The sequence below is a fragment of the Spermophilus citellus genome, assembly GCF_964194105.1.
Source record: "Spermophilus citellus genome assembly, chromosome: 7".
Lineage (NCBI taxonomy): Eukaryota > Metazoa > Chordata > Mammalia > Rodentia > Sciuridae > Spermophilus > Spermophilus citellus.
The window spans coordinates 157,596,920-157,624,824 of record NC_138188.1 but is presented as its reverse complement, the minus strand read 5'-3'; the positions used below and the strand labels follow the sequence as shown (position 1 = coordinate 157,624,824).

Below are 27,905 nucleotides of genomic sequence, written 5' to 3'. Positions count from 1 at the left end.
GACAGCTTGGGTGTGCTGTTTGCCAAGAGACCCAATAATTCTGACCACAACTGGTTATAGCCTTTCTGATAGCAGATTTTGGGATCCCTCTCTTTGGTCTGCTTATCTTCCCTGTCCCTTCCAGTGACCTTGCTCATATCTACATTACCTAACACTGTAGTATTTTTGTCACAAGAAATCAATACTGAAGCAGCTGCAAAAACTAAGCTCCACACCTTATTGGATTTCACTTGTTTTCCTCCTAATATCCCTTTTCTATTCCAGGATCCCCTCCAGGATACCACACTGCATTTAATGGTCATGTCTCTCTGGTTTTCTCTCGTTTATGACAGCTTGTCAGAGTTTGGTTTTCATGACAGAAAAGATATTTTAGGAATCCTGGGGTTGGTTTTTTCTTTTTTTCAAGGAAGAACGCGAGTTATGGGTTTGGGGAGGAATACAGGAGGGAAATGCTGTCTATGTGACTTATTCTGGATGCTGTCGCCTTGACCAGCTGGCCAAGGCGGTATTTGCCAGGTTGGTTCCCACCCAGACCCTCTTCCACGTTGTACTTTCAGGAATCCGTTTACTAAGCACAGCCCACATCCAAGATGGTGGGTAGAAATGGAGCTCCGTCTCCTGGGACTGGTATCGACGTGGATTATTTGGAATCCTCCTGCAAGGCGGGTCTGGAGCTGGGCAGAGAGCGGGGGCGGGACAGGTGGGGAGAGGGGGCGAGACCGTGTCCCGGCCGTGGGAGGGGAGGAGTGGAGCGGGGTGGGGAGCAGGTAGCGTCCGCCCGGTAGGGCCTGCGGGCGGCGAGGGGCGCCCTAGGAGCTGCGTCCTAGTGGAGCACAGGGCAAGCCTGGGCAGCTAGGCTCCTGGGAGGGTTGTAGGCGCCCGCGCAACACCGAGCGCCGACCCAGCGGTCAAGGTTGGGCGCAACCGCCGAGTCGTGGCAGCTGCGCATGCGCGCACACCGGCGACGGGAAGGGGCGGGGCTCCGCAAGTGACTGACGTCTGGGCGGTCGAGGGCCAGAGGCGGGCGTGGTGGCTCTCAGCCTCTGACTGTGCGGGTTGGGTCGCCCTCGGCCCGTGCAATGTCAGAGGCCGTGACGAGCTTGCGGGTGAGCCGGGGGACTTCCGGTCAGAGCCGCGCGTTGCCCGGGTGGCGGCGGCTGGGGCTTGCAGGAAGGTCTCTCTTGAGTTGGGCGTAGGCGGAGACGCGCGTGCGTGGCCGCCGCCCGTCCCAGCAGTGCGCACGCGCGGGCTGTTCCCTTGGGCGTGCGGCTTGGGCGCTGGCGGTGGGTGTCCCCGGCAGGCGGCGGGCTTGGTGGAGCGCACGGGGACCGGAGGGTGGCCCGGCGTCGCGGGTGCGCAGGGGGCTTTCGAGCCACCCCGAGCCCTAGAGGAAAGCCCTGCGGGGCGTGGAGCGCTGCTTGTATGGAAGCAGCTTGTAGAAATTCTAGTAGCCACTCTTCATCTTGCCATCTTGGCTTGTCTGCTTTTTTGACTTGTGTTTTCTCCCTAATCTATTGCAAACACCTGTTTAAAGATGTTTATTCCAAGACTGTGTTAGCTACGACAAACAGCATTTTTTACTTTACACTTTTTTTTTTTTTTGGTATTGGGTATTAGCCTAGGGATTAGGGATTCTTTACCATGGCGCTACACCCCCAGCGCTTTTTGTTGCTATTATTTTAAATTTTGAGATGGGGGTTCAGTTGGTGAGGCTGGCCTCGAACAAATGAGTGATTCTCTTGCCAGTGCCCTCTCATTGTCTGGGATTACAGGACTGTGCCACTGAAAGCAAAGTTTTTGATTTGTCGAAGAGTTTTAGTGGAACAGGAATTTCACAGCTCTGCGTGTTCTAAATATGGTTGATTCAAATTGGTGTTTTAGTAAATGTTGGTTACGACTGTGATATGCAAGTCACCAAAGCACTCGTTTATAAAATCAGTTATGAGCCCACCGTGGCACACGGTGTAATCCCAGCATCTCTGCAGGCTGAGGCAGGAGGATCATAGGAGTTCAAAGCCAGCCTTACCAATAGAGAGGAGCTAAGCAACTCAGATTCTGTCTCTAAATAAAATACAAAATAGGGCTGGGATGTGACTCAGTTGTCAAGTTCTCCTGGGTTCAATCCCTGTACCAGGAAAAAAAAATTCTGTTTTCAGTTTCAATAGCCACATTGGAAGTACTCAAGATTCACATGTGTCAGGGACCACTGTATTGGGCAGTCCAGAAATAAGGTATTTGCATCATTGCCCGAAAGTCTTTTGCACAGAGCGGATTCTAACTATGTTGCCCTTTCAAGGTGATTTTCCAATGGAAATTTTTAATGAGGTAATGATAAAATATAAGCATTTGTAAGAAAACAATAGAGATCTTACAGGTCACCAAAGCACCTGTTTATGAGCCAGGCATGGTGGCACACACCTGTAATCCCAGTGGCTCCAGAGGCTGGGGCAGGAGGATCTCTAGTTCAGAGCCAGCCTCAGCAACAGTTAAGATGCTAAGTAACTTATTGAGACTCTGCCTTAATGAAATACAAAAAAAGGGCTTTAGTCCTCAATACCAAAAAAAAAAAAAAAAAATCAGTTATGAAGTTTTCTGTCATTAATCAACATTCATTAAGGCCTCAAGCTGAAACTGTTTCAGAGGGACCCATATGATGGGGTCTCTTTTATGGAAGAGATCTTGATTTAGCTCATGGCACAAACATTTCCTGAACAAAAAGCACATTAGAGAAACAGCTTACCCAAATGTACGTTTGCATATTCAGCAGTGCAAGGGTGGTGACTGTCATGCAGCTGGAAAGTAAGACAAAGACCTGCTTTGTATTTTAGGCTGGGCACCTACACAGAAACTCCAGTTTAGTATGCAGAAGGGAAGAGGGAGAACAAGCCGGATCAGGAGGCGAAAACACCTCAGAAGTTCTGAATCAAGAGGAGGTATGGTTTTGTTTTTTTATTAGTAAAACAGAACTCCTTTTTGTCTAGCGTCCAGTGATGTACATAGCTTTTCTCAAAGCCATGTAGATAGATATTGTTCCAAAGTACTGTTTCTTAAAGAGCATTTTTTTTTAATGGTGCTCTTGTATTCTTTCCAATCCTGGGGACTATATGAATATATTTCAGTTATTGCTTCAGTAGTTTTCTCTGTGATGACCCAGGATCTGTGGCTTGCCATGACCTTAGTTATGTGTAGGGTATAAAAGTGGGGGTGTAAATTCATCACTCCCAATCTATGTAACCAGCCTGAAGGAGATACAGTATGTGCAAGTGCTTGGACAACTTAAAAGTGCTGTTTAAATGTAAATTGTTTCTGTATAAAATTAGTTACACTCTTCCTAGTTGACCCCAAGCATGTCAGCACCATTTTGAGGCAATCGCTGCCTCCTCAAGCTTCTTGGCCCTCCATAGCCTGTGGCCAACTAAATCTCTCTTAGCTTTGTTCCCATTCTACCTTTGCCCCCGGGATGATTTCCGCTGCTCCTTTGCCTCCATCCTCTTTTGCTGTCTACTTGTCACTGTTGGTGCAGCTTTCCTGAGGGATTGTGTCTGTGTTGCCTGTTTGGTTAGGTGTGTCATGGGATCCTCGTGCCTTTTGTGTGAGATCTCACCTCCTGCCTGGCACTCGTGTCTCTCACCAGTGGAGCTCCAATTTGGCTGCTCAATATCCTGGAAATACGTCATCTCTGCTCACCTCTTCTAGGGCCCCACGCTTCCAGCTCTGCCGATCTCTCTCCTTAGCCTAGAACGTCTCCTTTCCTTCTCCCAGCTTGTTTGCCTTCTCTCCTGTGCTCAGAACTGAGCTGAGGTCCTATATTTTTGAAAATGCTCTTTCTACTAGTCATTGACATTAGTTTTTGCAATCATCCTTATTAGGTGTACTCTTCTTTGAGGATCTAATATTTTTCCAAGCTTTCTCATGAAACTCTTGTTTCCAAACCGGACTAGTTTTTGAGGGTCGGCAATATAGTGTATGTTTTTTCATAGAGGCTACCATAAAGCTGTGTCTTTATCTGTGTGTATTTATGTGTGTAAAGTTGCTCATTAAATTCTCATTTAAGGGCTGGGTTGTGGCTCAGCGGTAGAGCGCTCTCCTAGCAAGTGTGAGGCTCTGGGTTCGATCCTCAGCACCACATAAAAATAAATAAAGTAAAGGTATTGTGTCCAACTATAACTTAAAAATAAAAAATTTCTCATTTAACCGGACATACTGGTGGGTACCTATAGTTCCAGCTGTTGGGAGGCTGAGTGGGTAACCACTTGAGCCCAGGAGCTCAGTGCCTACTTAGGCAACACAGTGCTACCACATTTCAAAATAAACACATAAAAAATGATTATGCTTGTTAATTTATTGCTCTTACCACAAGATCTGTTTCCTTGTTTGTTGATTACGTATGTTGGAAGGCTTATGTCTTTCCTTTTTTTTTTTTTTAGTTGTAGTTGGACATAATCTTTATTTATTTTTATGTGGTGCTGAGGATCGAACCTGTTCCTCACAATGCGAGGCAGGTACTCTACCACTGAGCTACAGCCCCAACCATGCCTGTGCATTTTTAAAAAATATTTTACTGAGGTATAATTCTCATAATGAATATTGTGTAATTAAAGTATATAATTTGGTATGTGTATCATAAATGAAGTCACTATGCTATAAAATTTCCATTTTTCAAAAAATATTCTTAGCTGTAGATGGACATAATACCTTTATTTATGTGGTGCTGAGGATGAAACCCAGTGCCTCATGTATGAGAGGCAAACGCTCTACCACTGAGCTACAACCCCGGCCCTCCATTTTTTTTTTTTTTAAATAATCACTTCCTACCATCCCTGGCTGAACCCTCTGTACCCCACATCTTGAGTAACTTCTTAAATACTTGCTGTCACAATGGATTAGTTTGCATTTTATAGAGTTGTGTGTAACTAGAATCACACAGTGTGTCCTGTTCTTAAAAATGTGGTTTATTTTATTTTGAAATAATTTCACATTGTTATTTGTATTTGTTCTTTCTCTTTTATTGTTGAATGCCTTTATTGTTTGTTCATCCTGTTGATGATGGCAGGATGTATAATATATTGTATATGTGTAAGTTTTTCTTTTTTCCTTGAGTTCATTCACTTGTTGTTTAAAATCAAAGCCTCTGAGTGGTGTTCACTGGTCATGATTCTGCCCAGAAGTTTTGGAAGTTGAGAAGATTGATTCCTATCACTAGAGATGAGAACCTGGCACTGGGATGAGAAGTCACCTTAATAAGTATCATCACAAGACTATCATATTTCTCATCTCTTCTGTGGGCCTGTATCTTTCTAAGGCCATTCATTTCCCCATAAGTGCCTTCTCCCCCACCAAAGTACCCTAATGAGATGGTACAGAAGCCCCACAATTTAACCACCTCCTTGAGTTGCATTTTTCTGTGAATATCTGTGTGTACAGGTGAATAAAATTCTGTCTTTATTTTCTTGGTAGTGTGTCTTTTGCCAGAGTAATTGCAGACCCCCAGACCCTTACTGTAGAGCTCAAGTTTTGCTTCCCCCAACTGGGCACTGGAGTCATTTGTGTTTTGGGCCATTGCAGGTGAAGTTGCTGCAAACACTTGTGTGCAAGTCTTTGCATGGACTTACGCCTTTGTTTCCTTGAATAACTACATAGGCGGGAGTGGTGGTGGGAATTTCTTTCTAACTTGTAAGAAACTGCAGCATGGGCGAGTTTCTCAAGTGATTGTATATTTTATACTCCCATAGCAGTTTGTGAGAGTCCCAGTTTTCCATGTGCTTGCCAACTTTTGTTGGTCTGTAATGTGATCTATCCTGAATGCTTCTTGTGCATTTAAGAGAAATGCACTTTCTGCTGCTGTGGGTAACGTGTTTAGCAGCTCTCCTTCCATTCTGCTGGGTCCTTGTGTTCTCTCTCCTTCCTTGTTGATCCTCTGCTTAACTACCCATTATTGAGAGCGGGATCTTCAAGTCTCTAGTGATTATTGTAGAATTGTCAACTGTTCCCTCTAATTCTTTCAGTTTTTGCTTCAATATTTGGGGCTCTGCTGTTTGGTTTCTATCTGTGTGTAATTGTTATGTCTTCCTGATGGATGAACCCCTTCATTGTTATAAATGTCTCTCTCTACTGACTTTTGCTTGAAAGTCTTTCTGGTCTTTTGTTGGAGTAGTCACTTCTGCTTCCTAGGTGCTGTGCATCCTCTGGGGCTTTCTATCCTTTACTTGCATTATCTGAATGTCTCTGTTGACAGGATATACTTGAATTTTGTTTTTATCTAGCCTACCAAACTCTGCTTTCCCCCCAATTTCCTAATCCACTGACATTTGGTGTTATTGATAGATGTGGATTTACATTTGCCACTTTGCATTTTGTTTTCTGTGTGTCTCCTATCTTTGCTTTTGTTCCAGTACTTCTTCTATACTGTTTTCTTTTGTATGAAATCAGCATTTTCTAGTGAACTGTTTTCATTTCTTTATTGTTTTTTCATTTTGTTGTTCTGGATTATTTCCTTAGTTATTGTTCTAGGGTGTACCATATGTGTCTTTTTTTTTTTTTATATTTATTTTTATTTTTTTAGTTTTCGGTGGACACAACATCTTTGTTTGTATGTGGTGTTGAGGATCGAACCCGGGCCGCACGCATGCCAGTCGAGCGCGCTACCGCTTGAGCCACATCCCCAGCCCCCATATGTGTCTTAACTTGATTAGAATCTATTTCATTCTTGGTCTTTATCAGCTTGGGTTACCATAACAACATACCATAGAATGGGCTTCAGCAATATAAATTTATATCTTAGTAGTAGAGGCTGGGAAACCTCAGGTGAAGGTGTTGCTGATTTGGTTCCTGGTGAGTGCTGTCTTCCTGGCTGGTGACCATCTGCATCACCACTGTCTGCACATGGCAGACCATCTCTCTCCCTCCTTTTTAGTGTTGGGGGATGGAACCCATAGCCTCACGCGTGGTAAACGCACTCTGTCACTGAGCTACATCCTCAGTCCTCTTTCTTTGCTTCTTGTAAGAGCAGGGATCCCTTGGTAAAGGCCCCACCCTCACGACTTCCTGACCTCATAACCTGAACTCCCTAAGGCTCCATCTTCAAATACTGTTGAACTAGGACTTTAACATACTCATTTTGGGAGGGAAATAATATTCAATTTATAAGAGTCTAATTTATTTATATATTTTTAATTGTAATATTTTGAAGTTCTTATTGTGCAGGTCTACTTTTTTTTAGATTTATCTGTTTTTTAGGTTCTTGAATTATATATTTTTTGATGCTATTTCACATGACATTTTTAATATTAATTTTTGTTTATTGCTCATATGTAGAGATACCATTGAATTTTTATGAATTGATTTGATATGTTGCAACATAATATTTTGGTATTTGTATTTTATTATATTTCATAGTTTTGAGATTGTATCTCTTTGTATTGCCTAGGATGGCCTCAAACTTGCAATCCTCCCATCTCAGCCTTGATAGTAGCTGGTATTTTGGGTGTGTGCTGCCATGCCTGGCTAGTTGGTTGCTTTTTTGTAGACTCCCCTTAGATTTTCTCTATGGGTGCTCATGTCTTCTGAGAATAAGGACAGGTTTACTACTTTTTTCCTGTTTCATTCCTTCGGTTTGTTTTTCTTGCCATGTATACTGGTGTTGATGAAAAGGGAGAGGTGAGATACGCTTCTCTTGGTCTTGAAAGCACTGAGTTTGTCACCATTGTGTCCTTGTTAGATATTATTTCCTGGGCTGAGGAAGTTTCCTTGTGTTAATTTGCTTAGAATTTTTATCAGGATGGATGTTGGAGTTGATGAAATGCTTTTATGCATCTGTGGAGATGATCATATAGTGAATGGTCTTTCTGTTTTAGTTGATGTTAAACCTTTTATGATCAGTCCGTCTGATATTCTTGATTATAGGTGTTCTTAGTATATAGTAATTTTAATGAGCATGTTTTTTCCTCTCCCAACCAGTGAATGAGAGCTACAAGTCTGAATTTATAGAGCTAAAGAAGTGGCTGAAAAACAGGAAGTTTGAAGATAGGAACTTAACTCCTGCTCGTTTTCCAGGTAAGAGTTGTGCTTCAGCTCTGCTGACCTCTCTCAGATGGGAGTGGGTGGAGCGCTCTCTGATAGTACATCTGTTGCTAGGTGTTGGGCTTCTTGACTTGTCTACACTGTTTGTGCTTCACCTTGTTGTAAATATAAATGTACGTGGTAGGTGAAGGGAAATGACAGAATGATGAATCAAAAGGAAAAGGAGAATGAGAATATAAAAATAAGATGAAGTCTTGGACAGGGACATAAAAGACACAATTATGATATGTTACACACCCGTGGGAGGGGAGCTACAAATTCATCTGAGCCAGATTCTCTGGTATTGACAGGACCAGTACCGTGACTCTGGGTCTCCTGTGCACTAAATCTAGTTGTCTGTTCAGTGGAAGTACAGGTGCCCTGGACCCCGACCTGCAGGGAATGCCTAGCTAGGATCATAGGAAAGGTACTGGGTGACCCGTGTGCTGGTCACCTTGCCTGTGGTGGTTTCCTGGGATTTTTCAAGCATGCAGGCTAATGGGATTATCCCTGGCCCCAGTGAGTTGGCATAGTTTTCTGTAGGCGAGGGAGGGCCCTCAGTCCATATTGTCCCTCAGCTTGGTGTCAGGTGTACAGTTCAGTGTCTTGGAGGAGGAGCTGGTGAATGGCCAATTGATCAGTGCTACAGGCTGCACAGTCACCTGAGCTGAGGCATTTTAACCTCTGATATGGGAATTGAAGAGCTCATTGTGGAGGTTAGGTTGTAATTTTCTTCTGGAACATTCTGTCACAGAAGTTGGATAGCTTGCTATTAGTGCATACCTGCATACAAGGATACCCTGCTGTGCCCATGGGTGGGCTAGAAATAATGGTAGAATACACCAGGATGCCCTTCAAAGGGACTTGGGGTCTGCCACAGTACAGAGAAGGAGTTGTGTGATAGAAGGGCCCTGAAATTCTATATCACAGGGCAGGATACAGACATTTTACCTTATAGAAAATGTAAAAGTATATGTTACTGAATGCTTCCTCTGGCCATTAACATTATCATTCAGTTTTAATTTGACTTTGAGCAAAATAAGCTCCTCTGTGTCTCCCAAGATAGATGATTTCCGTGTGTGCCTCTGGCCAAGTGAAATGATATGTTGTTCCCCAAGAATCAGCCACATGTGGTGAGTTTGGACTAAATTGCTTGATTTGAGTTAATAACAACAGAGAGGGGCTCCAAAACAGTGTAATCAGGAATGGCAGGCCATAGTGAACTACTGGCATGTCCAGGGAGGCAGAGGAAGATAAGGGTTTTTAAAGGTGAATGAGAAGGTTTGGGTAAGATAAATGAACAATTTTTGTTGGCTGTAAGGATCAATAACAAGGGTGGCATCATTCCAAGGTTGAACAGACAATTGCTGGCAATTATCCTCACAGAAATATTTTTGTTTGAGGTTGTGGTTGTGGCAGAATCTTTTGTGACAGTTGTTATTGTCAGGCAATCAAGTGTGAGGACCCTTCTTTCACGGCACAAGTTAACTCCATTTTGGTTCTGACAACTTTGACCTAGTTGTTTTGTATCAGGGTTTCTGCTACCTCTAACAGAATGTTTAATTTTCTGTTTTGGGGAGTCAAAGAATGATCTGTGAAAGCCACATTATCAGATTGATTATAATATCATAAGGAGTTCATGATGTTTTCTAGAATAGCTTCCTGACCTCCTCTCCCTTGGGAGTGGAGGGCTAAGGACACCCATCTTCAGCTTTTTGTAATTTTGGAGCTCATTCACATTTTTCTTTCAAAATGGGCTCTCTAGGACCTTGAAGATACAGTTGAAGATATTCACCTCTTTTCCATGTTTGCTTTCCTAGGTACAGGAAGAGGGCTGATGAGCAGAACACCCCTGCGGGTGAGAACTTCTCTTTTGTCCTTGAAACCTAACACAGATTTTGGTGCTTTGTTTTTGTGGTTCAAATCAAGTGAATCAAAAGTACTTATAACTATTTCTCTTACGATTCCGTCAAGTAGGGTTAAGTTTGCTTCATATAAAAGACAAAACCGAGTGTCTCAGTGCTTAAAAACAGTTCAGAAGTGTATTTTGCTGTCATTTAATAACACCTAGAGGGGCCAGACCTGTGGCCTTCAGAGGCTCAGACTCCCTCTAGCTCTCTGTCCCTCCCTAAGCCTGTCTAGGCTCCTGGAGCAAAAGGAGGGAGCAAGGAGGAAAGGCAGTGCAGGGACCCTCCCTGGAAGGATGTTCCCAGTGCCCCGCCCCCATTGGCCAGTGTTCTGTTGCTCAGCCTGGCGGCTACTTGGGAGGGAAAAACCTGCTGCCTTTTCTTTGGCCCCTTGTTCTTTAAATGGGACTTTGTTAGGAGAAGAAAGAGAGAAGTCATTTTGGTGTAGGCCTCTCCTAATGCTTCACCACATCAAGGTTTAAAAATCAGGTCATATTGTAGATGTGTGAGGGGTGCTGTTCGTGGTACGGGAGGAGAGCCTGAGCAAGTTGGGGACAAGGCCTGATCCAGGGGTTGCTGCCAACTCTGGGATTGGCAACGAGATTCCAGTCCTTCCTGCTTCTGTTTCCTTATCTGGTAAATAAGGAGATGATCTTTAGATCCCTTTTAGTTTTTCTCTGTGGTATTTTAGAGCATTATGTGATGCATGCTTTTCTTTAAAGTTAGAAATTAATTGTTTCCTTTACTTTAAGTTTATCTAAACTTTTTTTTTTTTTTTTGGTGTTGTGTATTTTTATATGCAAAGCCTCCCTCAACCCCTGAGCTACACCTCCGGACCCTAAATTTATTTTTAATTCCTTTATTTAATTTGTTTTAAACTCAGCTAAGAAAATGATACCTTTCGATGTTGTAATTCTATTGTGCTGCTTTTATATTTTTATTAGTTTTCAATTTTTAATGGTGGTAAGATATATAAAACTTAGTTTGCCATTTGGACCATTTTTCATGTACAGTTCAGTAGTGTTAAGTATATTCACATTGTTGCGCAATATTTTGTATATTTTCAGAAAGGCATAATAAGTCAATTATGCCTTGACTTATTTTGAAGCAGAATTTGAGTAGAAGAAATATACCTCTCATATATATAGCAGTATCTATAAGTAGTTTTGTTGAAATTATTAAACGATAATTGGTAGTTGCTTCATTTGTACTTTCAACTGTGACTTTTTAATTAAACTTTTTGAAAAGTAGAGACATTTTGCATATAGTGAAATGCACAGATCTTAACTGTATAGCCTGGAGAATTTATTTGTTAAAGAGATATTTACCAATCAAGATATAGGATGTTTTATTTATTTATTTTTTAAAGTAGAAGATCATGGGATGTCTACACTGATCACCTGCTTTATAGATTCAGAAACCATAGATTGAACCCCAAAGAGCTTTGAGATAATTTACTGACTGGTTAAATTACTGATGCTGGTTAAAATGAAGGCAGGCTCTTCTATCTGCTTCTTAGTGCTCTATTTGGTGATTGTTACTGGTTCCATAATGTTGTACACTACCAGTGTCTCCAGTGTCCAGTGCCTGTTTGTTACTTTTTGTCTTCGTTTTTTCTCTCTGTGGTTGTATTTTTTTTTTTTTTAGATTTCTTTTTTTTTTATTATTTTATTGTTGGTTGTTCAAAACATTACATAGTTCTTAATATACCATATTTCACAGATTGATTCAAGTGGGTTATGAACTCCCATTTTTACCCCGTATACAGATTGCTGTGTCACATCAGTTACATTTCCATTGATTTACAAATTGCCTTTCTAGTGACTGATGTATTCTGCTGTCTATCCCATTCTCCACTGTCCCCCCTCCCCTCTCCTCCCCTCCCCTTCTCTCTCTCCACCCCCTCTACTATAAATCGTTTCTTCCACTTATATAATTTTTCTCCTACTCCTCCTTTCCTCTTATATGTAATTGTGTATAACCCTGAGGCTCACCTTCCAGTTCCATGCAATTTCCCTTAACTCTCCCCTTCCCTCCCGCCTATCATCCCTGTTTAATGTTAATCTTCTTCTCCAGCTCTTCGTCTCTACCCTGTCCTTGGTTACTCCCCTTATATCAAAGAAGACATTTGGCATTTGTTTTTTAAGGATTGGCTAGCTTCACTTAGCATAATCTGCTCTAATGCCATCCATTTCCCTCCAAATTCTATGATTTTGTCATTTCTTAATGCAGAGTAATACTCCATTGTGTATAAATGCCACATTTTTTTAATCCATTCATCTATTGTAGGGCTTCTAGGTTGGTTCCACAATCTTGCTATCGTGAATTGTGCTGCTATGAACATCGATGTAGCAGTGTCCCTGTAGCATGCTCTTGTTAGGTCTTTAGGGAATAGACTGAGAAGGGGAATAGCTGGGTCAAATGGTGGTTCCATTCCCAGCTTTCCAAGAAATCTCCATACTGCTTTCCAAATTGGCTGCACCATTTTGCAGTCCCACCAACAATGAACAAGTGTACCCATTTCCCCGCATCCTCGCCAGCACTTGTTGTTGTTGGACTTCTTAATGGCTGCCAATCTTACTGGAGTGAGATGGTATCTTAGGGTGGTTTTGATTTGCATTTCTCTGACTGCTAGCGATGTTGAGCATTTTTTCATGTACTTGTTGATTGATTGTATGTCCTCCTCTGAGAAGTGTCTGTTCAGGTCCTTGGCCCATTTGTTGATTGGGTTATTTGTTATCTTATTATCTGATTTTTTGAGTTCTTTGTATACTCTGGATATTAGGGCTCTATCTGAAGTGTGTGGGGTAAAGATTTGTTCCCAGGATGTAGGCTCCCTGTTTATCTCTCTTATTGTTTCTTTTGTTGAGAGAAAACTTTTTAGTTTGAGTAAGTCCCATTTGTTGATTCTGGTTGTTAACTCTTGCGCTATGGGTGTCCTATTGAGGAATTTGGAGCCTGACCCCACAGTATGTAAGAGAAACTGCAATATACACTTTTGCAAGTGGTAGAATGAGAATCTGTGTGCTGGGCTGCCTTCTCTGGCACAGATCTCAGAGATTAGGCCATTGCCTGCTCACTTGGATTTCACTGGATAGTTTTTTTTTTTTTTTTTTTTTTTTTTTTTTAAGAAAAAGGGGTCTCATTATGTTTCCCAGGCTGGTGCCAGACTCCTGGGCTCAGTTGATCCTTCTGTCTCTGCCTCCTGAATAGTTGAAACTAAGCAGCATGCTGCTGTGCCAGGCTTTGTTGGATGGAACTTTTTTGAGTGGTTTGTGCCTGTGCCCCCAGGTATCACTGGTTCCTCACATAAGGAATTAGAAGAACTATATGGTTTCAAGTGTTTCCATGTTTCCTTCCTGTGCCGGTTTGACAGGTGGGAGTCATTCCCATTCTGAACTTTTAATTCTGTGTGGTTGTTGAACTAGTGTTCAAGCAGACTCATCTGCTGATTCAGGGAATTGGGAGTGAGCCTGCTGTTGGGCTTATTTGTGGCGAGTAGTAGGGGCTTTTGGGTAGATGATTGCGGGATCAGTGACTTCACAATATGTACAAGTCCATCCCAAAATACTGGTGTCCTAAACTTTATTTTCTTTTTGGCAAGGAGGGACAGATGATTATTTCATTGCCTGAGAGTTGCCTGCTCACCACGGAAACAGTGATTCGAAGCTACTTAGGGGTGTACATTACTAAGTAAGTGGCCACATCATGTTGATCTGGTGCCAGTGCTTCTCCTGAATGCCTTTGTCATGGCAAATGTGTTATCCAAGGCACAGTTCAGTAGGATCCAGATGCTTGTCTAGCAGATAAATATCTGAACTCAAGTGAATGCAAATTGAAAGGTATATTCTGTCCTAGAAGTTTATTCTTCCTGCATATAAACTGCATTTTGAAGTCTTTAATAATAGACTGCAGGGGACACAGGTGTGAGTCCTGACCCATCACCTAACTAGAAAGTGGAGGTTAAGTGGGACCATATATGTAAATCACAGCCAAGTGCCTTGATAGGTAGCAGTTGTTCCCTTGGTCATAGTAGGTATCCACGGGGGTTAGTTAACCCTTTCTTTTAGTTTAACCCTTATTTTTATGTGCTTGAATTCTTCCTCAACTATGAAGAGCTTTAATATTATGAAAGAATTAATTCTCTTTAGGTATAGAGAGGAGGTGAAGTGGGAGTTAAGAAAGCTGAGAGTATTTTCTGGCTCATTTCTGGTGGGCATTTGTTTGGGTGCACCTCAGTGGAAGGAGTTTCTACATTATGGGTTGAAAGGTTGTGCTGTTGCTTAATCCTAAGGACAGCTCTGGGCACCCGTCCTTGCATCTTTGTATTGGCTGACTGGGGGCAAGGTTGCCCTTAGGGTTAACCTTTTATCATTCATCCTTTAGTTTTAGGTGGAATGCATCTCAATATAAGAATCTGGATATTTGGATATTAAAAGATTAATGATAACTTTTTCTAAACACATTCATGCCACATGAGATATTTTATCAGTAATTATTTAACGAAAATTATGTAATTTCTAACGAAGCACGTAAGTTTTGTGAGTGTATTATGATTTCACTCAGTGCCATCCTGTAGAATGCTGGGCAATGACAGAGGTGTTTTATTTTGCATTGTCTAAAATGGTAGCCACTGGCAGAAATGGCTTTTGAGTACTTGAAATGTGACTAACTATACAAAGGAACTGAATTTTAAATATTAATTTAATTCTAAATAAACAGCTACATATACCTATGGTCCCTATATTGGATGGTATACGTTTAGGTTTTTTTTTCCACCATTTTTTTCCCCACTGTATTCTATACCCTTATCCAGGTGAAACCAATGGACTTATGGCAGAAGCTTTCAAACAGGAGAACAAAGTTGGAAGCAGAGAGGTGTTTTATTGATTTTTGTTTTCAAAAACATGTAAAATATCTTGTAAACAGTCCTGAAATCTGTAGAGTCAGCTTTTCTGACACATAAATGTGGCTTTTTGAGGTCCCTGGCCAGGATGTGCTTTGGAGAAGAGCCTTAAGGAAGGAGACGGCTCTTGGGGTGTTAAGTCAGCATAGGGCGTGTCGACCTTTGGAGCACAGTTCTCCCTGCAGCAAACCAAAGTACTTAGCTTATTCCATATTTCAAGTCAGAGTAACTCCTTCAATCTGACCTTAATTTTTCAAGGTGGAAGCCTCGTCCATCTCCTCTGCTGGCTCTGTGCACCTTTTTAGTGTCAGAAAGGCATGCTGGGGACCGGTCTCTCTGGAAGCCTTACTTGCAGATTTTACCCAAGACCTACACCTGCCCTGTTTGTTTGGAGCCAGAAGTGGTGAATCTTCTACCCAAAGCATTAAAAGCAAAGACTGAAGAGCAGCGAGCCCATGTGCAGAAACTTTTCACCTCCTCCAGAGACTTTTTCTCTTCCCTGCAGCCTCTGTTTGCAGAGCCCATTGACAGCATCTTCAGCTACAGCGCCCTCCTGTGGGCCTGGTGTACTGTCAACACCCGAGCTGTGTACCTGAGGCCTAGGAAGCAGGAATGCCTTTCTGCAGAGCCGGACACCTGTGCGCTTGCTCCATACCTGGATTTGTTGAATCACAGCCCTCACGTCCAGGTGAGAAGCTGACATGATGACACATGTCTGTTTTGATAGGAAGATTTCAGTGTGTAGAACCTGGGACTTTGAATAGTGAGCGAGACCAATGGGGAGAGTGTAGCTGACTTCGGGTAAATCCGTGGGACCCACCTGCCTTTCGTGCATTCTGAGTTTTTCTTTTTGACTCCATTGTCCTTCTGGAATGCTTTTTCTTTGCCCCATTTCTCCGCTTTGCTGTCCAGGCCTCAGGAGCCCTGGGCTGCATCCTCTAGGCTACCTTTACCAGCAGCTCGAGTCCTCCTTCCTTCATGTTCTTTCTAGACCGGGGCCGAGGTCTAGCTTCTTTCCTGTCCCATCCCTTTCGCACTTGGTGGCACTGCTGTCAGAGCATTAACCTTTGCTCTGATCACTGAGGGACTCCTCCTTCCTGCATTAAGCACCAAAATCTTTGTGGATGGGGACTTTTTGTTCTCTTTGGAACCCCAGGGCTCAGGGCAGAGTTTGGCATATAATAGATGTTTGGTAAACTTTGATTAAATAGATGAATATTTGTGGGGAGAGGAGTCAGGAAATCATGAAGAATCCTGCTTTGGGAGATAGCCACAGAGTCGCAGATACCCTCTTTCCCTGCCCTTTCCCTTGGTGGCAGGTATGGGAGATGGGTGTGTCTGCAGGGTAAATGGGTATGCTGAGGTAAAGGGCTGACTTTCAGGGTGGAGAGGAGTTCATCAGTGGGCTTGCCTATGGGTGAGGGGTGCACGAGGGATGCACTGTGCAGGCGTATGGCTGGCTCTGCTTGTGCTCGTCTCTTTATGTGACATGCGTCCACGAGAACATCAGAGGTGCCAGTGAGAGGAGATTGGGAAGGCCTGCTGTGCTTGCTTAGGCCCAGGACAATGCCTGGCCTGTCCGACTGTTACTGTTACAGAAAGATGCTTTTTCCACAGTGTGACCCACAGGGGTCAGGGGTCAGAGGGGTGTTTCTGTTGATATATACGAATAATGCCAGCGTGTGTAGTGTTGTAGGATGCTGGACTTAGGGACTCAGTCACTACCCATTGGCGTGACTTTATTTTGATGGGGCTTTTGGTGCATTTATGCTTCAAAGCAGTGATTTTATAGACTACTGTAGGAAGACCACGAACTGCTGCCTGTGGGTGTGTGGCCTGGGTTCCTGAGCTTCTAAGAATGGTTAGTACAGTTTTAAAGGATTACCCAAAAATAACTTATGACAGAGGCCACAGCTCAGCTTTTTAGTTTTATATTTAAAATAATCTCTAACAAATTTCCATTCTAGGTAAATGCAGCATTTAATGAGAAGACTCGTTGTTATGAAATTAGAACAGCTTCCGGTTGTAGAAAGCACGAGGAGGTATTCATCTGCTATGGCCCACACGACAACCAGCGGCTGCTGCTGGAGTATGGCTTTGTTTCCCCCTGCAATCCTCATGCTTGTGTTTATGTCTCAAGAGGTTGGAATCAATTTTGCTTTTTTTATTAAGACAATTTTTTGTCCCACTTGGATATGTTGTTATTTTGAGTTTTATTAAAAATAGTAAAACCTTGAAACATACTTACACATCATTTACTTTATCCTGGGTAGAGCTAGCCCTATTCTTTCTAACTGTGCAGTTTCAATATTGAACTCAAAACAGCAAAGCTTTGGTTGATAAAGTGGATAAGAACTGAGCAGAGTTTTATTGCACTAGGTCAGAGGCCTATACTGGAAGAAACCTAGACCTACACTGTCCATACAGGGACCACTGGGTGCATGGAGCTGTTTCAATTTAAATTGCTTACAATTAAATGAATATTTAAAATTCATTCCTTAGTAAGGCAAGTCACATCTCAAGTGGTTGAAAGCCATTTCTGACTAGTGGCCACCATATTGGACAATGCAAAAGGAAAGGAAGATTTCTAAGGAGATAAGCATAGTATTATTAGATCGAAGGAAATGGAAATATTTGTACTGAAGCCCTGTTACTGAAGATAGGTTTAGAAAGCAGGGAATGAAAATGTTAAGATACTGTGTTAATCAAAGAGATAAGTGTAATATGTAATCCTATGTTTGGAGATTAATGCCATGGTTAAAAAAAATTGATTTCACTTGTGTTCTTTTGTGGTCTGCTAACTAGCCATTGTCATTGATGATAATATTTTAAAGTAATAATTTAGTCATTAAATTTATGATGTGAAAATTCCAAATTTAGTATTTGAAATAGTACATAGAAGGCTGATTTTTGTTTTTCTTCTGAAGTAGTAGTGGTGGTTTGGAGGTCATGAAGAAATGTCTAGAGATTTCCCCAGTAGATAATTTGAAGTAGTCATGTGTAAGTTGAAAGGGACATAGAAATGGTGAAGGTTATACTTTGCATCCTTTACACAGACTAATAATACTCCTCGAAATATAAATAAAACAACTAAAATTGGGCCTTGCAGAGTCTCTTGGAAAACTTGCTTTGAGGTTGGCTCATATTTCAGAATCCTCATAACTTTAATATTGATGGCTATGAAATGACAGTTGTCAAATAAATTAATTTGAAGAAAAATCACATTTTTGTTAAAAAATAAAGAAAGGGCTTTGGGTACAATCCAGTAGTAGAGCACTTGCCTAATATATGCTAGGCCCTACAACCATAGAAAGAAAAAAAACCCTTCTTACCCTGTCCTATTCTCCAAATAACTGTCAATTTTTACATATTTGCATTTTTTTTGTAATTGCAACCAGTCATTATTATGCTATTTGAATTCTGCCTTTTAAAAACTCTTGTTACAAGACTTCTCTCATGTTTTTACAGAGCCTGTGTTTTGTTGGTTGTGGTTTTCCAAGTTATTACCATGTCTTAATGACCTGGTTTTGTTCATTGATTGACTTAATGGGAACATGAACTCAGCTTATGGGTGTTCTGTCCTGAGGCCTTGGAATTCTTACAGTTTTTCAGGGACTAAATAATGATCTCAGTGAATTGGACTTGAAGAGTAGATTTCCTTCGTGTGACTTAGGAAAAACTGTTTATACTTGATCCTAACGGGAAGGAAAGTAAGTGCAGATGGAGAGGGAAGATACACTTTTGTGTGAATTATACCCTAAATTTCTGTATGAATTTTTTTTTAATACAGATACACTTGTTAAATATCTTCCATCAACTGATAAACAGATGAACAAAAAGATTTCCATTCTAAAGGATCATGGCTTTATAGAGTAAGTGTTTCCCTTTCCCTTTTGAAATTACTCTTTTAGGAAGTTTTCTTGAAAAAATTGAGGGTTGGATTTTCCATGAGACACCTCCTAACCCCATCAGCTCACTGGTAGGTGTTAGTTGAGCACTTACTGTGTGCAGAAAAGTGGTGCTCACTGTTGTGGAGGAGAGGACACAGGACTAAGACTCTTTAAAGAAACTTATTTGAGGGGCTGGGGTTGTGGCTCAGTGATAGAGCGCTCACCTAGCATGTGTGCGGCCCTGGGTTCGATAAAGATAAATAATAAAGGTATTTCGTCCAACTACAACTAAAAAGAAAAGAATAAAATAAATAAATAAAAAACAAACTTGAACTATTCAATACTGTTTTAAAAGAGAGCCCCCTGCCTCTGCCTTGTGGCAAGGCTGGATGGCCTTCAGTAGAACCAGTCACCAGCATCATGGTACAGGCGCTGGGGAAGGGGTGGTTGGTGGTTCCACACTACATGCGTAGATAGGCCATTAGGTTCTCCCTTCCAAATTTTCTTTGAGGATAAAATTAAGGTTTAAAATTAAGATAGCTCTCACATAGCAGTTGAGTGAGAGCTATCTGGCTGCGGTAGCATCCAGATTCTTCCATCATTCATCACTATGAACTTTGTCCTGTGCATCTCTTAACCAAGTTTTGCTTCTTACTAAAAGTGATTGGAAGAATAGATTTTTATTCATTCTTTCTTTCTCTCTCTCTCTCTCTCTTTTTGTACCAGGGATTAAATCCAGGGGTGCTTAACTACTGAGCCACATCCCTAGACCTTTTTATTTTTTATTTTGAAACAAGGTCTCAATAAGTTGTTTACAGCTTAGCTAAATTGCTGAGACTAGCCGCAAACTTTCGATCCTCCTGCCTCAGCCTCCTGAGCTGCTGGGATTACAGATGAGCGCTGGCAGCTTTTTATTCTTTAAAAAAATTTAAAAAGAGAATTTTTTGTTTCTTAGACTTTATTCTTAAGTACTCTTAAGTATTTATTCTTAAGTATTGTTTTGACCAACATCATAGGTAACAATGTTCTAAAAAATGCTCTAAAAAATGTTTGGCTTATCAACCATTTGTCATGGTGTCATGAAATACTGAAATGACAGAAATGTCTTTGTTTTTCTACTTTAGAAATTTGACATTTGGATGGGATGGGCCATCTTGGAGGTTACTCACAGCTCTTAAGTTGTTATGTCTGGAAGCTGAAAAATTGTAAGTTCCACGTGTGTTGGTCTGAAGTTGTAGTCACAACCTAGACACAATTTGGGGGTGTTGGCTTTTATTTAAATACCCAAACAGAGAAAAAAGAAAGGCCATTCTGTATGTAACTGATTTATCCAGGGCGAATTTTACCGTTTCAACCATTTCTGGATTCTGGTTTTAGAGTCATAATCACGTACATGGCTCTGGAAGTTTTCATTCTCAACTCTTATGTTTCTCTGCTGGTGACCTGATGGCTTTTGTGAGCAGTGTCACCATTCAGCATCAAGACTCAGAGTAGGTCTGCTTTTCCTGGGAGCAGCAGAGCTCCTCACACAGCCCTGCCTGTCAGTTGCCAGGGGAGACCCAGAAGCTATGTTAAGGAGAGCCCTGGGGTTTTCCATGGGGAGACAGGTGGAGGAGCCCCGGCAGGCTCCCTCGCAATCCTGTGAAGCTGTCAGTGCCACTCGCAGCAGCCTCCTGTCAGCACCTTTGGGTGTGCTCTGCCTAGCACAGGGCTGCTGCAGCTTGGGGCCTCCTCAGGGAAGCAGCCTTCATCTTGCTGCTGCCCTGCATGGAGGGAGGACTTCTTGAAGACGGTGAGGCCTGAGGAGTAAATGAATAATGCTTAGAAATTGCTCTTAGCACGGTGCTGGATGTAGTTGGTGCTCACTCAGTCCTGCCTGCTGTGCATGATGCTGCCTTCTTCTCTTCCTGTAGGAACTTGGGAAATAGACGATCTCAACCATGGGCAGCACAGATTTGCACTGTGCAGGTCCTTATTCATGGAATTTTTTTGAAATTTGCAGTAATTTGAAAAACCTTGCAGATGAATTGCATAGCCTACAACTACTTTAAAAATTAAGAAAAAGTTAGCTATGTCATGAAAACATCAAATATGTATAGATAATAGTCCATTTTATCATTTGCCACCATAAATATACAGAAAGTTAAATTTTATCAAAATTTATGCACAAACATATCAGAAAGATGCAGTTTTAAATCGTAACTGCATAAAATTCAGTGTAGTGAATATTGTGCTACTGTAACACCTTTGTGTCCCTCCTGTTGCTATTGTGGTGTTTGGAATGTCTGCTTAAAACTCTGCTTATCATCTCTGCCTGAGCATTTGTCTCTGCAGTAAGTTATGTATCACAGTAAAAGCCATTTTTCCCAGCCCTTGTGTGTTTTCCGCCATATATGATACACACAGCACACAACATATGTATTAATCGATTATGTTATTGTTAAGGCTTGCTAGTAGTAGTTAAATTTTGGGGGAGTCAGCAGTTATCTGTGGCTGGGACAGTGGCACCTGTAATCCCAGCAACTTGGGAGGTTGGGTCAGGCGGATCAGAAGTTTGAAGCCAGCCTCAACAACTTAGTGAGGCTCTAAGCAACTTAAAGAGACCCTATCTCAAAATAAAAATTAAAAAGGGCTGGGGATACAGTTCAGTGGTTAAATGCCCCTGGGTTCAATCCCTGGTACCAAAAAAATATATATCTGTGGATTTTTAATTGTGTGTCAGCACCGTCAGCTCCTGAGTTGGTCAAGGGTCAGCTGTAGGTGTTTTCACTCTCAGCAGATGGTGTGTTCTGTTACTGATATGTTTCCTTCTTTTCATTATAAAAGAAAGCTTGGGAATATTTGTGGTCCTCCCAAATGTACAGGCATCCTGATTCATTCCTGACAATACTGTATTTTTCCTCTTTATTTTTTCCTTTGACTTGTTCTTCCCATTAGTTTGTTTTACATTTATTTTGTTTTGTGCAGACCCATGCAAAAGCATTTTGCTTTGTGAAGTGCGTTCCAAGTTGTCACTATGCAAGTGTTTTTAAATGCTTCTCAGAACAAGCCAGATGTGAGACCTTTTCAGGCACTTCAGCCTAAAGTTAAAGCAACTGGACATTTTCCAGAGGTCATCCTTAGGCCTCTTTTCTTCCCTCAGAGTCACTTCTGGGTCGGGTGCAGGAAAAGCAGGTGGTGGGCTTCTGCCTGTTGGGGGTTTGCGAGCTGGTCGCCTCCCACCCTCTTGTTTTGTCCTGCCAGTTCTCACTTCCCTTGGGTTAGGTAATTGTGAAGATTACATTAGGTAGTGGTCATGCACGGGACACTGTCCAGGCACATGGTAATTTTCTGCTTTCTGTCACAAGCACTCTGTTCCTGAGGCGCAGCCTTGTCTCTTGACTCTGCAGACGTCACGACTCTTCCCTGTCGGGTCTTGTTGCTGTTCTGAGTTTCTAGCTGGCTATGTCTACGTCCACTTGCACATTGCACGTTGCACGCTCTTACCTTCTCTTGTCAGCCGATTCTCCAGAATCTCTGCTTCCCAGTCAGCCCCTCCATCCCCTCTCTCCCTGATGGTGCTCCTTCCTCACGTGTGGCCTTGGCTCTGCCCCCTTCCGGCTCAGTGTCCTGCCCTAGCTCACCTACACTCTTCTGCCTTCAGAAAGTGAGCCCCACCTGCCCACCGAGCTCCACTCCTGCAGACCTGCAGAGTGTCTAAGCAGAGTGGCTTTCACATAAAGAAAGCTGTGGCTGTACCTGTTGAGCATTTTGCTTTGTGAAGTGCGTTCCAAGTTGTCACCCGGCAAAAAAGACTGTCACTTGAAGAGTAGGACGACCCCAGTGCCTTAGCTCCCAAGTCCTCTGGCCTTTCTGCTGTGGACCTGGCTCCCTGTCCTGTCTCTCCCTTCCTCCTCTGTCTCCTGCTTTATTCCCTTGGCTAGTGGGCACGACTCCACTTACCGTGTCCCAGACACAGGGTTGTGATGATGGTAACATCTGCTCGCAGCCAGCAAGGAGCACACGGTCCCCCTGCCTTTTCTTCCTGGCTGCTCCTTTTTGTGCACCTTGTTGCTTCCACACGGGAACTGCCCATGGTGTGAAGGTTTTAGGGAAGCTGCTTATAGAAGGAGTTTAATTATGCTCTGGAAGAATCGGAGGGGAGTTTGTTGTTTGCAGTGTGAAAGCTCTTTATTTCTCAAGAGCCTGCTGAAATTACTTTATTGAACATTTTGGTTCTAGTACGTGCTGGAAAAAAGTTCTTCTTGGAGAAGTAATTTCAGATGCAAATGAGAAGACAAGTTTGGATGTAGCCCAGAAAATATGCCATCATCTCCTAGAGGAGAGTTCTGCTATGCTTCAGAGGGTATGTTTCTAGAATATGACATCCTTTTCTTAAGCATTGTGACTGTGAAGTTATTTGTCTTATACATGTTATTAAAGACAGTAGATCTTTTTTTAAAAAAAATATTTATTTTTTAGTTGTGGGTGGACACAATATCTTTTTTTATTTCTTTTTTTTTTTTTTTTTTTTTTTATGTGGTGTTGAAGATCAAACCCAGTGCCTCATGTGTGCTAGGCTCTACCACTGAACTACAATCCCAGCCCGACAGTAGATCTTTTTAAGAGCACGTTTTATGTCTTAAATGTTGTAAATTCTAGGGCTGGGGTTGTGGCTCAGCAGTAGAGCCCTCACCTTTTGCACATGCAAGGCCCTGGGTTTGATCCTCAGCACCACATATAAATAAATAAAATAAAGATATTGTGTCCAACTACAACTAAAAAATAAGTATTTAAAAAAATGTTGTAAATGCTAGATTTTACTGTTGATTTTGTACCTACACCTTTAAAATTTTCCCTTTTAATTGACAGATTAAAAATTGCATATATTTATGTTGTACTACATGATGTTTTGAGATATTCTTATATATACACACACACACACACACACACACACACACACACATATACATATAGGAATGCCTTAATCAAGCTATTTAACATATACATCATTTCATACTTTTTTTTGGTTGTGAGACTCTTTAAAATTTAATTCCTTAGCAATTTTCTTTTTCTTTTCTTTTTTTTTTAAGAGAGAGAGAGAGGGAGAGAGAATTTTTTTAATATTTATTTTTCAGTTTTTGGCGGGCACAACATTTTTGTATGTGGTGCTGAGGATCGAACCCGGGCCGCATGCATGCCAGGCGAGCGCGCTACCGCTTGAGCCACATCCCCAGCCTTTCTTAGCAATTTTCAAGGATGCATACTGTTAGTAACTGCAGTCAGCATGCTGTACAGTAGATCTCTGATCTTTGCTAGGTGACTTTGAAGGTCTCTGGAGCCTACTCTTGTTTAGCTTGGGTGTTGTATCCCTTGACCAGTGTCTCCCCCGTCCCTCACTTCTAGCATCTTCTGACACCATTCTCCTCTTTTTCTGTGTTCAACTTTTTTCTATCCACATATAACAAGAACTTATAATTTTTGTCTTTCTATTCCTGGCTTATTTCATTTAACATAATGTCTTTCATTTAGTGTAATGTTTGTCTGCGTTGTCACAAATGACAGGATATTCACCTTTAAAAATTTTTTTTTAGTTATTGATAGTCCTTTATTTTATTTGCTTATTTATATGTGGTGCTGGGAATCAAACACAGTGCCACGTGTCCAAGGCAGGTGCTCTACTGCTGAGCTACAACTCCAGCCCCCAGGATATGTACCTTTTTTTAAGGCTGAGTAGTGATCCATTGTGTACATACTCCATGTTTTCTTTATCCATTTGTCTGTAATGGGCACTCAGACGGATTCAGTGTCTATGCCTGTACATTTAAATAGGTAAAAATTGATCACATGATTTCTTACTAATAGATTTTTTTTTATGTTTTAACTTAGTATTTTAAGTAAATGAGAAATCAGCTCATTTATATGAAAATGTGACTGGGATTATAAAAAGCAATTTTAAGGAACCTTGAAGACATTATGCTAACTGAAAAAAGTCAGACACAAAAGGATATATGTGGATTCTACTTCCATATGGTATTCAGAACAGGCAAAATCCAGAGTGACAGAGTAGAGTGCAGGTTACCAGGGGCTTTTGGGAGCGAGGATTAAGGATGCTAATATGTGGTCACAGGATATGTCTGGGGTGGCAGAGAGTCGGAGGGGATAGTAGTGTTGGTTGTACAACACTGGGAATCACGCAGTGCCACTGAACTATATGCCTAAAAATGGCTAAAGTGGCAAATTTTATGTTCTATTTTACTACAGTAAAAAATAATTTAAAACTCACTTTCAGGTTTCTCACATGAAGGATGAAAAGGTGTCTTTGGTAAGCCAGCTGGCTTTGGTGGAAACACTGTGGCGGGAAGAGCTGAAGGTCCTCCAGGCCTCCGCTGAGACCCTCGCCAGCCTGCACATCACTTACCTGGCCTCCTCCGAATGCCTGGGGTCACCTCCTGTGGTGGGTGTGACTTAAGCATTTTTAAACTAAGTTGGATTAAACGGATTTTCTCTCTGCTGTTTGCAGTCTCTGAGTGGTTTGTATTCTAGCCCATGCCCTTAGTCCTTCCCCTGTAACACCGAGCTTTTAAGATCAGGTGTTCAGGTGGCTGCTCCTGGGGTGTGGAGCACATCGGCAGGGGCAGAAGAGTTCTGGGAATGGGGAGCTGTGAGTGAAGACACGTGTGCCATCTGAGTGGCACCTTTCATCCACTACAAAATAAACAGCAGTGCCAAGGGAAGAGGGCAGGGAGGGCCTGAGGGGGCTGGAGCCATGCTGGAGCCAGCCCGCACTTCGGCTCTGTGTGTGGTCTGTCACTGTGCATCCTGCTTTGTTCTGACTCAGCAGAGGGAAGAGGCCAAGAAGTTGTGCTTTTAAGATGCTCTGATACCATCAGGTTAAGGGGCAAGTTGTTGGTGGGTGTGGGGGTGCAAAACAGCCGTGGGTCCCAGCCAGGGTTCCTCAGGCCTTCTGTGTGTGGAAGCACCGGGTGGGTGTTGAGAAGCCTTCCTGGGGGCATGCAGGGTCTCCAGGAGGACAGACCCCCCCCCCCCTGCTCCTGGCCCCTGATGACTGAGGCAGGCTTACTTGGGAGTAATCAGGAGGATGTCTGGCTGGCCTGCAGCTGTCTGTCTTCCTCGCCATCTCTCCTGGGCAGGCCTTCACCGGGGGGGAGCTGCTGTGTAGCTGTGCCTCAGTGGGGTGTCTACTTGATCCTGGGGCTCAGTGGGGACAGTTGGTCCCTATCCTTACTTTTGGTTTTATTTTTTAATATCTTTTAGGTCCAGGGCGGGGAGAAGGGAGTATGCCCCCAGAGCTCTTTGTCTTTGGCCTTATGGGCCTTCCGGTGTCAGTTGGAGAGCCAGGGCTCACAGAGGTGTGGCGTGGCCTGTGCAGGGGATGCCCCAGCAGACACTCCACTCAGAGTCCTGTTCTCTTCCCTCCAGTGTTCCTTCCCCAGAGTGCCAATTCCTTCTCCTGTGGAACTCGGCAAAACCAAGTGAATGGCTTCCTCCTCGGAAGGCGGGCAGAGATCAACATTTTCAGGATTCCGTTTTGAACCTATTTCCCTGATTGCGTATATAGTTTGTGTTAATTTTGTTTTGTAATGGCTGTGGTATATTCCATGATCCACTGTACTGGGGGTCAGAACACTCCCTCTTTAGTGGGCAAAATGGTAAACATTTTAAGCTTTCAGGATCAACTCTACTGCAAAGCAGATTTAGATCAATGTGTAAGCAAATTGCGTGGCTGTGCTCCTAGAAAACTATTCAGAAAGATGGGCAGTGGGCTGAAGTTTGCCGACTCCTGTGTTATTCCAGAATTTCTTCTTCTGTCATTACTGGGGGATCTTTTGGACCTAATACATCACTTCCTTTATACCTTTCAAAGTGAAAGCCCTCCTAAAGCTTAAAAACTTTGCAAATAATGCTTGGTAATTATTTGCTGGGTCATTAGGAAAAGAAACATACAATGACAAAAAGCAACTTCTCAGACACATTTATAATTGAAAGATACTTTTTATCAGCTACAACTGATCTACATTTATTTGAAGAATGGTAGCATAAGACTTTTATCTTGAAGGCAGTGCTTGGCATATATGTGAAATCGTAGACGTCTGTCAAGTACTCTGGCCTCTGTGGGGTGATCTCTGGTCCACAGGGTAAAACCACTGTTTCCAGGGGAACCCCCTCTGCCCTGCCCCGCACCTGCTAGACTTGTTCTCATAAAACCATGATCAATGGGCTGGGGTTGTGGCTCAGCGGTAGAGTGCTCACTGAGCGGGTACAGAGCCCTGGGTTCAATTCTCAGCACCACATATAAATAAATAAATAAATAATTGTGTCCAACTGCAACTAAAAAAAAAAAAAAAAAGACCATGATCAAGGCACAAGCCTTTCTCCCCGAAGAGAGTGGGAGGGCCAGCCCACAGTGCCCTTTACCCAGTGGCCCCCGGCCCCTCCACCAACCTCCCTATAATTTTTCTTCATTTTTGGTTTTCTCTTTGCAGGTGCCTTAGGCAGGCATGAGGTTCCCAAGCACTCCACCCCTTGCTGGTGTTGGGTTACTGAGTTGGTGGGTGGTAAAACTCCACTGCTCACCTGGCCTGAGGGGACAGACACCAAAAAGTTCTGAGTGATTCCAGGCATTCCTCTTATAATCCTTCAGCTAAAATTAGCTGTGGCCCTCCTGGGGGGGGGGCAGGCTTTAAGTGCTTCTGTGTGAAGTTGAGGACTGGCAATGACCTTTAGGAAGTTGGAGTGCAGTTCTGTGCAAATGGCTTTCTCCCTGAAGCACCTGGGCACTGCTCTGAGGGCTGCCAAGGTACAGAAGAAGGGAAGTTACCTTAGTTCCTCCGTTGGTGGACAGCAACCCTGTCCCGTGTGACAGATGAACCTTGGGCCGTAGGTTTTGCCCAGGGGGAAGGTAGAGCAGGACCCATACTGGTTGATTGGTTGACTGCTGAACTTAGGAGCTTTGTCACGAGTGCCACAGGTTGGGTTACTTGGGAAAGAACTTCCCTTTAGGATCCAGAAAGTCCCATGTGAACTAAAGGGAACAAGAGCATTAGGAGGGAAGGAGGAGGCCTGGTGCCCTTTTCTACAGCCCAGCCAGTGTCCCCCATACCCAGCACCAGGCCCTGCACGTCACAAAGCCAGCACACCACA

At 42.7% G+C, this 27,905-nt stretch overlaps 1 protein-coding gene across 6 annotated transcripts; it reads left to right on the top strand.

Moving 5' to 3' along the window:
- The first annotated feature begins 491 nt into the window (after nucleotides 1–491).
- SETD4 (SET domain containing 4) lies at nucleotides 492–25,251 on the top strand. 6 transcript variants are annotated; one of them, XM_081302378.1, is made up of 11 exons: nucleotides 492–516; nucleotides 2,829–2,933; nucleotides 7,957–8,052; nucleotides 9,879–9,916; nucleotides 13,570–13,658; nucleotides 15,130–15,559; nucleotides 16,839–17,013; nucleotides 18,662–18,743; nucleotides 19,886–19,966; nucleotides 22,983–23,106; nucleotides 25,033–25,251. In XM_081302378.1, the coding sequence occupies exons 2-11, from the start codon at nucleotides 2,861–2,863 to the stop codon at nucleotides 25,210–25,212; spliced, it is 1,368 nt and encodes a 455-aa protein (XP_081158504.1). In that variant the 5' UTR covers nucleotides 492–516; nucleotides 2,829–2,860; the 3' UTR covers nucleotides 25,213–25,251. The 6 variants fall into 6 exon arrangements, with proteins under 6 accessions (XP_081158504.1, XP_081158506.1, XP_081158507.1 ...); XM_081302380.1 differs by lacking the exon at nucleotides 492–516 and adding an exon at nucleotides 903–1,106; XM_081302377.1 differs by lacking the exon at nucleotides 492–516 and adding an exon at nucleotides 1,158–1,283.
- Nucleotides 25,252–27,905: the final 2,654 nt, after the last annotated feature.